Below are 13,540 nucleotides of genomic sequence, written 5' to 3'. Positions count from 1 at the left end.
TTAAAACAGTGACATCTGTCAGTATTAGTTATAACAGTGACAAGGCCTTAAAAGAGTCAACTGAAAAAAAGAACACATTATACTGGCCATGATTATCGAGCAGAGGTAGGACACTGGGCTCCAAGCCCTGAAGAGTGCTTTTCTGTTTGACAGGATGAGACAGGGTTGGGGTGCGGTGGCCTACAGATCAGCTCCACAGAGGTTTACCTTTCTTCGTCAAGATCCAGTCTACACATTATAAATGTGTTTGTGCATTGTCAGTAGACCAACAAGCACTGTGATACAGATTATCTTACATTACCCCTGTCAGAGGAAACAGGCTCAGCCAGATATGCTAGGGTTAAAGCTTGGCTTTGAAAAAAATGTGCATTTTAAATTATTCTTTGAGATTTTCATCCATGTTTATAATGTCTGGATGAAACTCATCCCATCTTATTCCTCCTCCTCCTCTTACGACTCTTCCCTCCACGGCTGCCTCATGACTTCATGTACTTGTTATTTATTAATATATTAACCAGGCAGTCTAGCTGGTGTGGGGCTGCTGGTATGTGCCTAGGCACAGGGCCAGCCACTGGTACACGGGCAACCTACCCTGGCCTGCATCCCTGAAGAAAACAGACACACCCTCTCCATGAGGCCATCCACTGCCAATAGCTCTTCAACTAGGAGTGGGGCTACCCGAGCCCTTCCTGTCCCCACATTAAGAGTTTTGGCTGGTTTGCTCTTACACAGGTCTTCTGCATGTAGTCATAGCTGCTGTGGGTTCACATGGGCAGCGGGCCCTACGGTGTCCAAAAGGAACCCTTTCTTGAAGTAGTCCTCTGCAACCTTTGGCTCTTACACTCTCTGTGATGATCCCTGAGTCATGGGAACATGACACAGATATCATGTATGGCCAAACACTCACTCCATGGTTGCTTATTCTCTGCTATTTGCCCACTGTGAGTCTCTCTGTCTAAGAGTCATGTATTGCAAAATCAGACCATTTTCTTTGCTAAAAGGCCTTCTCTTTCCTCCTCCACTTGGACACACTGAAGTCCTGGCTTTAACTACATTGGGCACGCCCACCGTCTTTAGTTTCACAGTTAATTTCACTGGTTCCCTGGAAATGTTATTTCATAAATGTGGGAAGTGAAAGGTTATGGTTTCAAATTTGCCTATTGACTGACTTTCTTCTACAGAAATACACGCTTTTATATTTTGCTGAGTGTCTTACAGACGGCTATTGGCACCGGTTCATGTCATGTAGTTCTAGTAAGAGAAATATCTTTTGGAGTAACAACTTGGTATATAAATTAAGTTTTTAAGAGTGACTTTGACATGAGACAGTGATAAATTCCATATAAACAAGGGATTTTACTCTAGAGATGATATTATCTTGATCCCAGCTTCAACAGGAAATTGGCCCTCGTGGGCACTAATAACTGAATCCAGTCAAAATAATAAGGATATGCATTTTCCTTCTCTTGCCTTACTATCTGACCATGCCTTACTATCCTGAAATTACCATCGGTAATAACTCAACCCTTCAAATAACACTTCCAAGAGTGTAGTATATGTCACCCGATGTCCTATTACTAGGCACTGTGTGTGAGTAAGCTCAGTGCAGTGCCAGATGTCCCTCAGATAACAGCGGCCAAGTCCTATACAGGAAACACTCCTCTCTGGCATCACCTGCTCAGAAACCAAAACAAAGCCCACTGGCTTGGCCTCCCATCTGGAATCTGGTAAAGACTATTAACGTGATTTGTTTTTCTTCTGGATGTATGTGTGGTCCAAGTTTATTAAATATAGAAACAGCATTTCTAATAAGACCTTGGTAGTGGCAGCCAGTGTCCTCAGGGGAACAGTGCAAGTCTCTGTAATTCTCCAATTCATCATTTTCAAATTAGTTCCTTTATTCAGACAAGAGGCAGACAGCCCGGCCCAGCTCTGGAAGCTGCCAAGCCTGCACTGTGGTGGGTGATGGTCGCCTCTCAAAGCCATTTGCTGCTTCATCAATTTCGTTCAGACTTGACTCGTCTGCCTACAAAGATTCCGGGCCTTCGTTGATCATTGTGTGATTCACTTGGGTGTCCGTCTAACAGCCCTGGTGTTCATGGCTCCCCTGAGCATCGAGTAGCGTTTTCTTAAAGCCCAAGGCAGAAACTGAACAAGATTATTTTAAGAACTTCAACTCCACAGATATGAAGGAGAAGATAGATGGCCAAATAAAACTTACCCCTCTCTTTCTCTCTCATCTATCTTAAAGATAGAAAGCGTTGACCTGCACATAGACGTAAATTCTCATGACAGCTGAGGATCAGGTAATGCTGTGGATGTTTAGTATCATTACTGAAGAGAGAAATGAGGAAATTTACTGCTCGATTAGATGGTAAGTTTTCACAAACTCCAAACCATGTATTTGTGATCAGTACTTTCTATAAAGCCATGTGGCTGTTAACGTCTGAGAGGATCTTGGGGTACAGAGACCATAATGAAAGTGATTCTTCAATCACTATACCTATAGCATAGTGCTACTTACAAACTGGCCTTAAGGTGAACTTCCTATCCTGCCTACAAGGACTGACTAAGTATGAGTTCATGGAAATCTGTGTTCTTCATTGACCTCCTATGCAGCATGTCACAGTGGGATAAAGACAGACAACAAGTCACAATAAACATAACTCAAGGAATAAACATTAAGACTTTGCATGGAAAGTACACGATGGTAGTGCATTGGGATTTAAATTTTGTTTTAGCTATGACTAAATCTATATGGACCAAATTGATAAAACTTACCATCAGATCAAACCATAATAATTTGCCCCTAATCCAACAGCTTTAAAAAATTCAAATGGAATGCAATGGACATTAAAAAAGAGAGATTCTCCCTTGCTTTTAAAAATTCACCAAATATCTTAAGCGACAACATTCCTGGCCCCCAAAAGTATAATGGTAGTTTACAGTAATAAACACGACATTATAGATGTCATAAAATAATTTGGTACAAATGAGAAGTCTCAATAGTTCATTGTAGTTAAGAACATTTTGATGACAGCATTTTAAGGCTGAGGTTAGGAAGGTTTATTTTGATGGATGGAAGGAAGGAAGGAAGGACAGATAGAAGGATAGAAGGGAAGATGGGAGGGAAGAGGGAGGAGGGAGGGAAGGAGAGTCAAAAAACAAAACAAAACTATTCTTCAGAGGAAGACTCTTAGGGTGGGTATATGTTTGCTTCTCTGGCCATGCAGAATTAGAGGTTGGGTCTTGAATGGAGACTGATTTCTCCCTAGAAGTTAAATGGTAAACAAACCTTTAAATGGAGGTTGTTTTGTTTTGTTTTGGTTTGGTTTTGACAGAGTTTTATTATTACACAGTTCCAGCTGGCCGGGAACAAGCTATGTGGTCCAGGCTGACCTTGAACCCCCAAAGAGCCTCCTGGTTTTGTCTCCCAAGAGCTGGGTCTATAGGTATGAACCCCGACTCTTGGAAAAAACTGGTCGTAATTTAGATTTATATGTTTTTATTCTATGTGCACAATGTTTAGCCTTCATGTATGTGTGCACAGCGTGTGCATGTTGTGCCTTAATGAGGATGGCAGACCTCCTGGCACTAGGATCATGGATGGCTGTTCCCGTCATGAGGGTGCTAGGAACCAAACCCAGGTCTTCTGCAAGAGCAACAATGCTCTTCGCCTTTGAGCATCCATCTTGCATCCAAATTGGGGTTCCTGAACCCCGCACACTGCACAATGTCATAAGGCTGTCCTATACACTGTGGGAGGTTTGGGAGGCTCATCATGCCTGGCCCTGCTACCCCACCCACGACAGTGACATTTCTCTCTCACACCACCCACACTGTGACAACTCAAATGCCTGCAGACACGTTCCAGGTGCCCCTTGAGTGAAAACCGTTCCCCACTGGAAAACACTGCTCTTCACTGATGTTTGTTTCTCAAATCACAGAATGTTTCCCAATAGCTGGTAAATACAACGTGTATTTTTTTACCTGCAGGTCTTTTGTGTGTGTGCGTGTGTGTATGTATGTGTATGTGTGTATTTCATTTTTTTTTAAAGTTGACAAAAACAAAAGGGACTTACTGTTTCAAAGAAAAATGTTAGTCTAAGAATGGACTTTAAGAGCCAGTGTGGTTGCACAGTCCCACAATCCTCGCTAATCCGGAAGCTGATGCACGTATACAGAAGGCTGAAGGCTTACCTGCCCTGAGACTCCGTCACAGAAGGAAATGGAAGAGAAATAATAACAAAAGAGGCAAAGCCTGTACCTCAGTGGCAAAGTGCCCGCCCCGCCCACCCACCCCCAAGCACAGAGTCTTAGGGACAATGGTTGGTACTGTCAAAAACACAAAACAAACAAAATTTGACTTTTACCCAAGGGCCTAGAAATGCAATCTTATAATTTATAGCTATAATTTTATCATACTTTTTGAATATGTAGACTCCATATTAAAGGTCATTAAGAAAGGATTAATTTTCCTTTGGTCTCAGTACTTTTTCAATACAATTTCTAGCTTCAGAGATTTCTGATGCAATTTCATGTAATTATTGCCTACCAAGAATGATGTTCCTCAGTTGTTATTTCTTTTTTACACCAATCAGTTTGCTTATATATGCTGACCTTTGGCTACAATGACTGCGTCTGTGTATGTATTTGATGTCAAGGCCACTCAAATTCTACTCAAATATTTGTTGAGCACCTAATGTGTATACGATTATGCCAGGTGTTTCCACTTGCCAAGTGACAAACTCTCAGGAACAGATGGGCTGTTAACCCTTGGAATCCCACCACTGTCTACATTTTAGCTTCTGGGTTTCTTTCTAAGCAATCTAACTAACTGTAAGAAGAAATAGTATTTCTGACTTTACTCTTTCTTGGAGAAAAAAAATAACTGAGCAAAACTCATTTTATTTTATAGTTATCATAAAAGTCCATTGTAATGTACATCCAGAACACATGGGGTCTTAACCTTAGCTTTCCTACCTTACAACATTTTCTTATTTTGACATCCAAAGAAGTATGTCATCATTACTCACTAACTTCTCCAAACAAACATCAGAAACCCAAAATGGAACAGTGATGGGCCAACCTAGAAGGATCGGACAGTATGAGATAGATAGCTGCTTTCATTGGTGTGTTCCTGAAATAAAGGAGTACCAAAGAATGATGATTCAAGAAAAAGGAGGTTTATAGGTAAGGGAGGCGGAGTCAGTGAGCCGGAAATGGTGATGGAGGGAGTTGGAGGGATCAGGAATCCAGGCAGAACACAAAAAAGACAAAGACAGGACGGACAAGGGGCTAGAAGATGGGACAGGAGATATTTAGGTAGCAGAGAAGATTTACCATCTGGTTAATTAACATGTATGGAGTTTCCATCAAATGCCAGGCACCTTGCAGTAGAAATCTGCAGTGGTTAGCTATGAAAGGGTTACAGATACAGCAAGGAAGAAAGGTGATATTAGGGACCAAGATGAATAAGGTTGGTGTGGATTGACTGCTATGTAGAAGATGAACTGTTCTCAGATGGGGACAGTAATTAGGAGCATCCAGAAACATTAAGGTTTCAGCTGATGTTACGCCATGACTAAGAAATGGAGTTAGCCAGTTCAGCTACACAACTTAGGAAAATCAGAAAGGGATTACAGGAAGAAATTAAGTCTTCCCAGGCATTGAGAATTGACCAAAATATGTTTAGGAAACGTGAGCGTATCTGCAAGTCCAGGATGTGTGGGGTATATGTGAGTGATTGTGTGTTCAGTCTGTCTTGATTAGGACGATCAGAGGCAAAGAGAAGGAAGTCAATGGGTTTCGTGTTGCTGCAGAGATGATGACTGTGAAATGAAGCAAGACTTGGTGAGTGGTTCAGACGTACGCTCAGAGTAATGGTTGGGAATATTAAACGTTCCCTGTCTCCAAGGGATGAGAGAGGTGGCACATGAGACAGAATACAAAGGAAGATAATTAGAAGAGCAGCCAGCTTGCATTTCAAGTTGATGATAATGACAGGGTGAGCATATGACCCGGCAGGGGACGGCTGAGGTCTGAGTGTCCTCTCTGGTTTAGATAGCAGATAGATATTTCCCTAGGAAGGAGCATAGCGCATTCAAACACAGTACATTCAAAGGAGAAAAACAAACGTCTCATAGCTTGGGATTTGTAACAGTGAGAGCAGAAAGAAGTCATAGACTCAGAGATGGGTATCAAGAAGGTACAGTTACTCAGTGACGTGATGAATAAACAAGAGACCTGGGTCAGAATGCAAAGCCATCTGCCTGGATCAACTTCCAGCAGCAAGAGAAAAGGCTTCCATGGTTTCTGACGGTGGTGTCAGCGATGGTGGCAATGGTGTCAGTATGTCAGAAAAAGTGGGGGATGGAAAGATCAAGACATGTGGAAAACTAGACTCCGTAAAAAGGAGATTTTATAAGACATATAAAATGTCTTACATGCAGAAGAAGCCTGGCAACGGCTGGTGGATCTCAAGAAAATAAAAATAATCATTTTGAAATTTAAATGTCCCTGATGGGGCTGGGAGATAGGGGTTTGGTCAAATGCTTGCCACACAATCATGACAAACTCAGTTTGTGCCCTAGAATCTATGTATAAAAGAAGAGGTGGAGGATAGTAATAGAGAAAGACACCCAGTGGTGAACTCTAGCCTACACACACACACACACACACACACACACACAAACACACACACACACACCATCAATACCAATTTTCCAATATGGTTACAAATATATATCTAGTGCCTTAGAGTTTCAACACCAGTCATGGAAGTTTCCAGGTTTTAAATATGCAGAATGTGAATAGCACATTCAAACACAGTACATTCAAAGGAGAAAAATAATTTCCGCATAATTTCTCAATCTATAGTCGGCTTAGCAATTGGGAATTAGCAAGTCGAGTATCTAACAGCCTATGAAAAAAGACAACGGTCAGGCTAAGTAACTCGATGTTCCTTTAGGAATGCCGGTTGCATCGGTTCTGTGGTCAGAAAGCTAAGGACAGGATTTGTTTCAGAAGTCTCTGAATCTTTCAAATCTAGATGTGACTGAGGAAGTGCAGGGCCGAGGAAGGACAGGAATGGACTAATAAGGGAGAACTAGGCCACCTCATTTCTAAAAAGAAAAGACATAATTAAGTTTAACCCGTTAATGTCCAAAGGTGGCACGTAGAACAGAGGTACAGGGTGAGGTGTCCAACTATTATGGGGAACCCCTAACCCACTGATGGCAGAAATCTCAGAAGCAAATTTTGCCCCCCTGAGACTTCTTGCCTGGGAAACAGGAGACTTATACATAGGCGGTGAACTTTCACATCGCTGAGAAGTATCTGAAAATCTATTTTTAGTTTCCTTAGCTCTATGTCAAGCTAGATCAAATGTAATTATTTTGGGAGTTGGGGGAGCAAGACAATTACTCCCCCGACTGGATATAATAAGTAGTGTAAACCTTTAATTTCAACACTCAGGAGGCAGTGGCAGCTGGAGCTCTGTGAGTTCTGGGCCAGCCTATTCTATATAGTAAGTCCTGGCCAGCCTGGGCTACCTGTAGCCTCGGTCCTGTATGTATCCTTTATATGTATCTTGTCTCAAAAATAGATAGATCAATGAACATGCATGGTAAGTGGTAAAGCAGGGTAATAAAAGACACACACACACACACACACACGTCTTAAGCAACTCAGGCAACTAGCTCTAAAATGAAGCCTCGTTTTATTGATAGTTAAGCTTTGTGATTTGTAGTTGGTGTTCTGTTTGAGCTAGACAACCCTGAGGAGCAGCTGAGAGAACCCTGTGTGAAAGCCTGTGTCTTACATTTCAGGGATGGTATAGCCATCAACGAACAGGGTCACATGTCTAACTCAGAAATTCCAGTTTCACAGACTTTTGATTTGAATATGGATATTTGTCCACAAGTGAAAGGAGTCAGGAAATGAATTAAGGGGTTAAGATCCCTAGGAAAAGGAGGGGAAAAAATGTCAGCCAGCAATCATAAAACTGAAGACAGTTAAAGAACTTTGGCGACAGAAACTTGGAATACCCAAGACACAATCCAAATATCAAATCATGTCCAAGAAGAAGGAAGGAGTGGCCCCTGGTCCTAGAAAGGCTCAGTGCAGCAGTGTAGGGGAATACCAGGACAGGGAAGTGGGAATGGTTGGATTGGGGAACAGGGGGAGGGAAGAGGGCTTATGGGACTTTCAGGAAGGGGGGAACTGGGAAAGGGGAAATCATTTGAAATGTAAATAAAGAATAAATCAAATTAAAAAATTAAAAAAAAGAACTTAGGTGAACGTTTATGAATGTTGTTCACAACACAAAGGAGAAAAGATTGTTGCCGGGAGGGGCCCACCCTCCCATCCAGAACCAAACCAAAAACAATGAAGAAGAAATCCTTAAGAGTAAATATCCAAACACAAACCAAGTCTCCTCCTTAAAACATTTGTATCGAGTTCATGAAAGAATGTTTTAAGATATTTCCAAATGGAATGCCACAGCGCTGAGCTGGCCTATCAGCAGCTTCTGGGGCAGAACTGCCGAGGAGCGGCTCTGAGTGGAGTCTGATCAGTCAAACGTGGTGATTAAAGGACTTCAGGAAGGTACATCAGTAAAACTAGCAGTAAGTGGCACACAAGAGTCACAGCGACCCTTCAGGGTGGGATATTTCTGGTATTATCAAGTACAATTGACTGAGCGGGGCTCGTTCCACCGGGAGACGGACAGATGCATTCAGCGAATACAAAAGCTGTGTGAGACTTGAGATGGGTCAGCCTCTCTGAGACCCAACTCCAAAGCCAGCTTACCCGCCATCAGCATAGTCTGTGTCTGCTCCACCCCACCAGACGTCAGAGTCATCCTCCTCCGCATCCGCAGAGTCGACGCTGTCACTCTCCTCAGCCAACGGGCAGCATACGAACTCTACCCCTCGGAACTTGTCGATGCCACAGGGCAGCAGCATGCCGTAGTCGTGCAAGTTGGTGCTCTTCTCGCTGCAAGTCTGCAAAAGGAGGGCGGAGTCAGTGAGCGCACCGAGGCACGCGAACCTGCACAGTGCACAGCCGGGACACTCGGCACTGCGGCACTGACACACACACTAGAGCCAGCTCCAGAAGGCAAGGGCTGCTGTCTGAACACGTTTCTAAATGGTGGTCAGTGTGGGCTGCCTGGTATTCTATCTTTGTATTGATTTCTTGATATGTGGGGTCGAGAGATGGCCGAGTGGTTAAAGGCACTTGTTGCTCTAGCCGTGAGGACCCCCGATCCACCTTCAGAGCAGACATGATGATTCACAACTATCCCTACCTCCGGGTCTATGGATCCAATACCCAATTCTGACTCTGTGGCCTACGTGGGCACCAACCACATACCTGTTGCATACACATATATGTAGGCAATATATACAATATATATAAAATAAATATACCTAAAACATTTTTAAATGTATTATATTTATGAAGTAAACATTAAAAGAAAACAGGTTCAAGAAAGATAAACATGGGAACAAATATCAGGGGACGATTTATGCTTTGGGCTGTGATGGTTTATCAGGAGTTAAAGTTTCCTTCTACATCCCCCAGCCTGTCTTTCCTCCACCCCAGACGCAAATTTTTATAGGCAGTTAGTTCCACCTTATTCTGGAACTTGTGTCTCTAGGTTCATATCTCAGAGTCCCAGTCCCAGGAAGGAAGAAACTCCCCTCCGCAGCCCTGATTTCTTTTTCCTGTGATTGCCTAGGATCTGCTAATTTTGCAGAAATTGGCACTAAGAGAAAACTGGGAAACTATCTCCCGGTGACACAGAAAAAAATTAATAATTCAACATGCCTAGGGAAATAGTAAAAATACTATAGATACGTTTTAACTTCACAGGAACCTCCAGTTTGCTGTTTCTTAGTAGCAAAGGAGTCTTCCTTTGCAAACTCCGAGGAAATGCAAAGTTAGGCTATGAATTGGGAAGCTGGGCTTCAAAAGATGTGGTCTACTCTAAGCTCAGGCAGCTCGACTTCCAAAATCATTTTTAAGTAAAGAAAGTTTTGTTTTACAGTGAGTCAGAACACACCATTTTATTAAATATAAAAATAAAGTTAAACCTCCTCCCCTTTAATTCGTGAATCAACATATTTGAAATTTTGAACTAAATTAATTTGCTGAGTACCCAAGCCTAGTGGTACAAATCTGTAATTCTCGCTACTTGCAAGGCTGTGTGGCAAGTTCAAGGCCTGATTGGACTATAGTGGATTATCAAGACCAAAATGAGCCACTTAGCAAGACTCTACTTTGTATCTCTAAATGCAAATTAGAAACAAAGATCTGAGCTCTAACAGCTCAGCATGCATGAGGCAGTGGATTCTTGCTAAGGGGAGTCGGCCTGATCACTGGGCGGAGTCAGCCCATTCACTGGGTGGAGCCTGCCCGTTCACTGGGTGGAGTCTGCCCGTTCACTGGGTGGAGCCTGCACTGTTCACTGGGTGGAGCCTGCCCTGTTCACTGGGTGGAGCCTGCCGTTCACTGGGCAGAGTCTACCCGTTCACTGGGTGGAGCCTGCCCGTTCACTGGAGGGTCTTTAACAGACTGTTGGTCTCTGACTGCTACATGCCAATCAATGGTGGTGCCCCTACAGCTTGGGCAAGCAAAACGTTCCCAGGAAGGCACAGGGATGCCTGGTAGTGAACTCCTGAGCTAGATAAAGGACCCTAATTCGAGAACACTGGTACCACCATCTTGACACAACCACTTAGGAGAAAATCATTATAATTATATCAAAGGCACAGTGCAGTTTTGAGGGTGGTAATTCACAGTGGCACTACATTCTACTGTCTTCAACATTCCACTGACTTAGCCGAAAGCAGCAGCTAGCAAAGGGCTGAGCAGGCGGCCACAGACGCACTCACCGTGGAAAGGAAGGAGGCAGGGGAGGGTATGACTTAATGACTGCGCCCTCAGAGGTGGTGGCCTTGAACATGTGGCTTCCTTTTGCTACCAGTTCATTCACCGGCAGCTAGTTAAATTAAGCAAACCACATGGGACAAGAGCGACGGGAGAAAATAAATTGAAAAAAGATGTGCATGGTAAGGTTATGCCTATTAAAGACGACAGCTTTTATGTTCATCTGCAAGATGGAACTCGAGCATATAGCTAATGAGAACTATTGCTGACCATCAGAACTGTCCATGGATAGAAGTACAAACGTGTGTACAGACATGGTACAGGGTTGCTCACTGGACTCTCTGTTCAGTGATCTCGCAAAAAAAAAAAAAAATTACTCTAAAAAAGTAAACTCAGTTTTTAAGTCACTCATGCCACTTGAACATTGCTTCCATAAAGAACGTGTTGCCTTAAACGACCCTCTAAAATATCTTTGTGTGCCCTCCCCCCACAAGGAGATCTCTGTGCAGGAGAGCGGGCACAGGTTGGTACCTCTTTGGCGACGGTGTGCCAGTGAAGGTGGGTCTCACAAACATCCATCCGCTCCTGGTGTAGGAACTTGCACTTGTCAGGCACGAGAAGGGCATCGCTGACAAACTCACCAACTGAAAGAGAGGAAAGTCGCCCTGTGTCACTCCGTGTGTGCCTGCTGATCTCACCATGGACACACACAGGCTTGACGGAGGTCAGAGAACCTACCCAGCTTCCAATGCATGAAAACCCCACAAAGGCTTCCCTACCTTTAGGATGGTGGGTCAGCCTCTTTAAACAACCGGCTTCCTTGCCACCATGACCTTCTGTCCATAAGTTCCCTACGCATACAGCCTTGATGGTTGTATGTCCGCTACACATACCCAATGCCCTCTCCTTTCAGTTTCTACATGTATTTAAAAGCTGCACAAGTAGTCACGGACATTCATAATCATCAAGGATTAAAGTACAAACACAGTTAGTTTCAATTTGAGCACTAACAACACTGCTGTCTGTTTCTGTATTTTGTAAATTTAAACTGCTTGCAAACTGTTAGAGACTATGGCATTTTTAAATGTTAAGCTCCAGTCTATACATACACAATGTGTATTATACATATGTTTATATAAAAAGTATAATTTGTTCAAATTATGGAATCTTGTTATCTTTGAACTTTACATCTCATGAGAAAGGTTCGTAGGCATGACTGGTACTCCAGGTTTAGAAATGTTACATATCACCCTTCAGGTATACATATACATACATGCTCATGCATGTTCATACATACTCATGAGGGTGAAAGGTTGACAGTGAAAAGTAACATAAGCTGCAAAATTAATTTCTCTTGGTTTTATCCACTGTGGCATCCCTCTGCTTCAGTGCAAAGTCTGCACATACTAGACAATGAATGTCTGTTGAAGAATGAAGAGATTTCATTCTGTTCTAGAACGAAGCCAGGCCTGGGCCAACACGGTGAATGAATCTGACTGGGTGCACCAGGGAATGTCTCTAGGTAGAAAGACCACTCAAGGTTCGTCTAAGGGGATGAGCAGAACGGGCCATGAAGACGTTTCACAATGTTCAGACAGCAGCATCTCATTTATCATCTGATTTTCCCTGCTATAAAAATACAATTTTCTGACAAACACAAGCTAAGGGAGAAAGAGCTAACTCTGACTCATGGTTCAAGGGTACATAGGGCCCACCATGGTGGGGAATAAAGACAATAGGTCCCTCACACAGCTGTTACATCCACAACCAGGAAGCAGAGAATCCCGAATGGTTCCCAGCCAGGGAATAGTGCTGCCCCCAGTGGACAACTTGTTCCAGCCCAGTTAACATTATAAGATAATCGGCCACAGGCTTGTTCAGAGGAGTATCCCAGGTTACTCTAGATTCTGTCAATTACCAATGGCTATCACACGATACCATCCCTATCCCAGACACTGCTCTGGCAAGCCTGCTTGTAACTTCAGGAAGGGAAGGGTGGAAGGGCACTTCAAAACTTCTCACCTGCGCAAAAGATGGGGCAAAAAGCAACAGCATCATGCATCTCACTCCACACAGAGCCATGATGTCATCTCCCACAAATCCACTTTCCAAGTGAGAAACCTCAGCAGAGAACATGCCTAAGGCAGCGTGTACCACAGGAGGTTGTAACCTAGTTCCAGAGCTAAATAGATAAGATCTATGAGGAAAGACCTTTCCCAGGTGAACTACTCCGAGTGTGTGAAGAGGTCAGGTAAACAATCCTGGCTGCCAGGAAATACCTAATGACTGAGGTATTTCAGGAAAAGGGGACACGAAGGCAAAAGTGACCATGGCCCTTGATATAGCCATCCTCTTGAGTTAGCACAGTCAGCCACATTTGCAATTGTGATGTTTTTCTGATTCATAGGTAATTATTGGATAGATTAAATGCTGGCCCAAGATTGTTAATATTGAATCCATTTGTGAGACTATCAAAAGCACATATAAGATGTTCTGGTCCATGTCCTAAATGGTTTCTCGAGGGTAGAAAAAGAAAAACTGGTGCCAAGGAACAAAACCAAATCCATCGGTTTTCATCCGTCCAGCGCTAGATTACAATGCTGAGCCTGTACATTGTGTATATGAATAGAATGTATTCATTAGAATA

The 13,540-nt window shown here is 43.1% G+C and overlaps 1 protein-coding gene across 6 annotated transcripts in view; it reads right to left on the bottom strand.

Annotated features, from left to right (window-relative positions):
* App (amyloid beta precursor protein) overlaps positions 1–13,540 on the bottom strand; it is a 227,419-nt gene that overhangs the window by 119,804 nt on the left and 94,075 nt on the right. For all 6 annotated transcript variants that reach the window (XM_052158106.1, XM_052158111.1, XM_052158108.1 and 3 more), the window contains exons 4-5: positions 11,425–11,537; positions 8,812–9,005 (exon numbers count right to left, since the gene is read on the bottom strand). In XM_052158106.1, coding sequence (XP_052014066.1) covers positions 8,812–9,005; positions 11,425–11,537 — 307 coding nt within the window. The remainder of the gene's footprint in view (positions 1–8,811; positions 9,006–11,424; positions 11,538–13,540) is intronic.

The sequence above is a fragment of the Apodemus sylvaticus genome, chromosome 15 (assembly GCF_947179515.1).
Source record: "Apodemus sylvaticus chromosome 15, mApoSyl1.1, whole genome shotgun sequence".
In the NCBI taxonomy this organism is placed as follows: Eukaryota; Metazoa; Chordata; class Mammalia; order Rodentia; family Muridae; genus Apodemus; species Apodemus sylvaticus.
The sequence above is the reverse complement of the archived record's forward strand: the minus strand, read 5'-3'. Positions and strand labels throughout refer to the sequence as shown.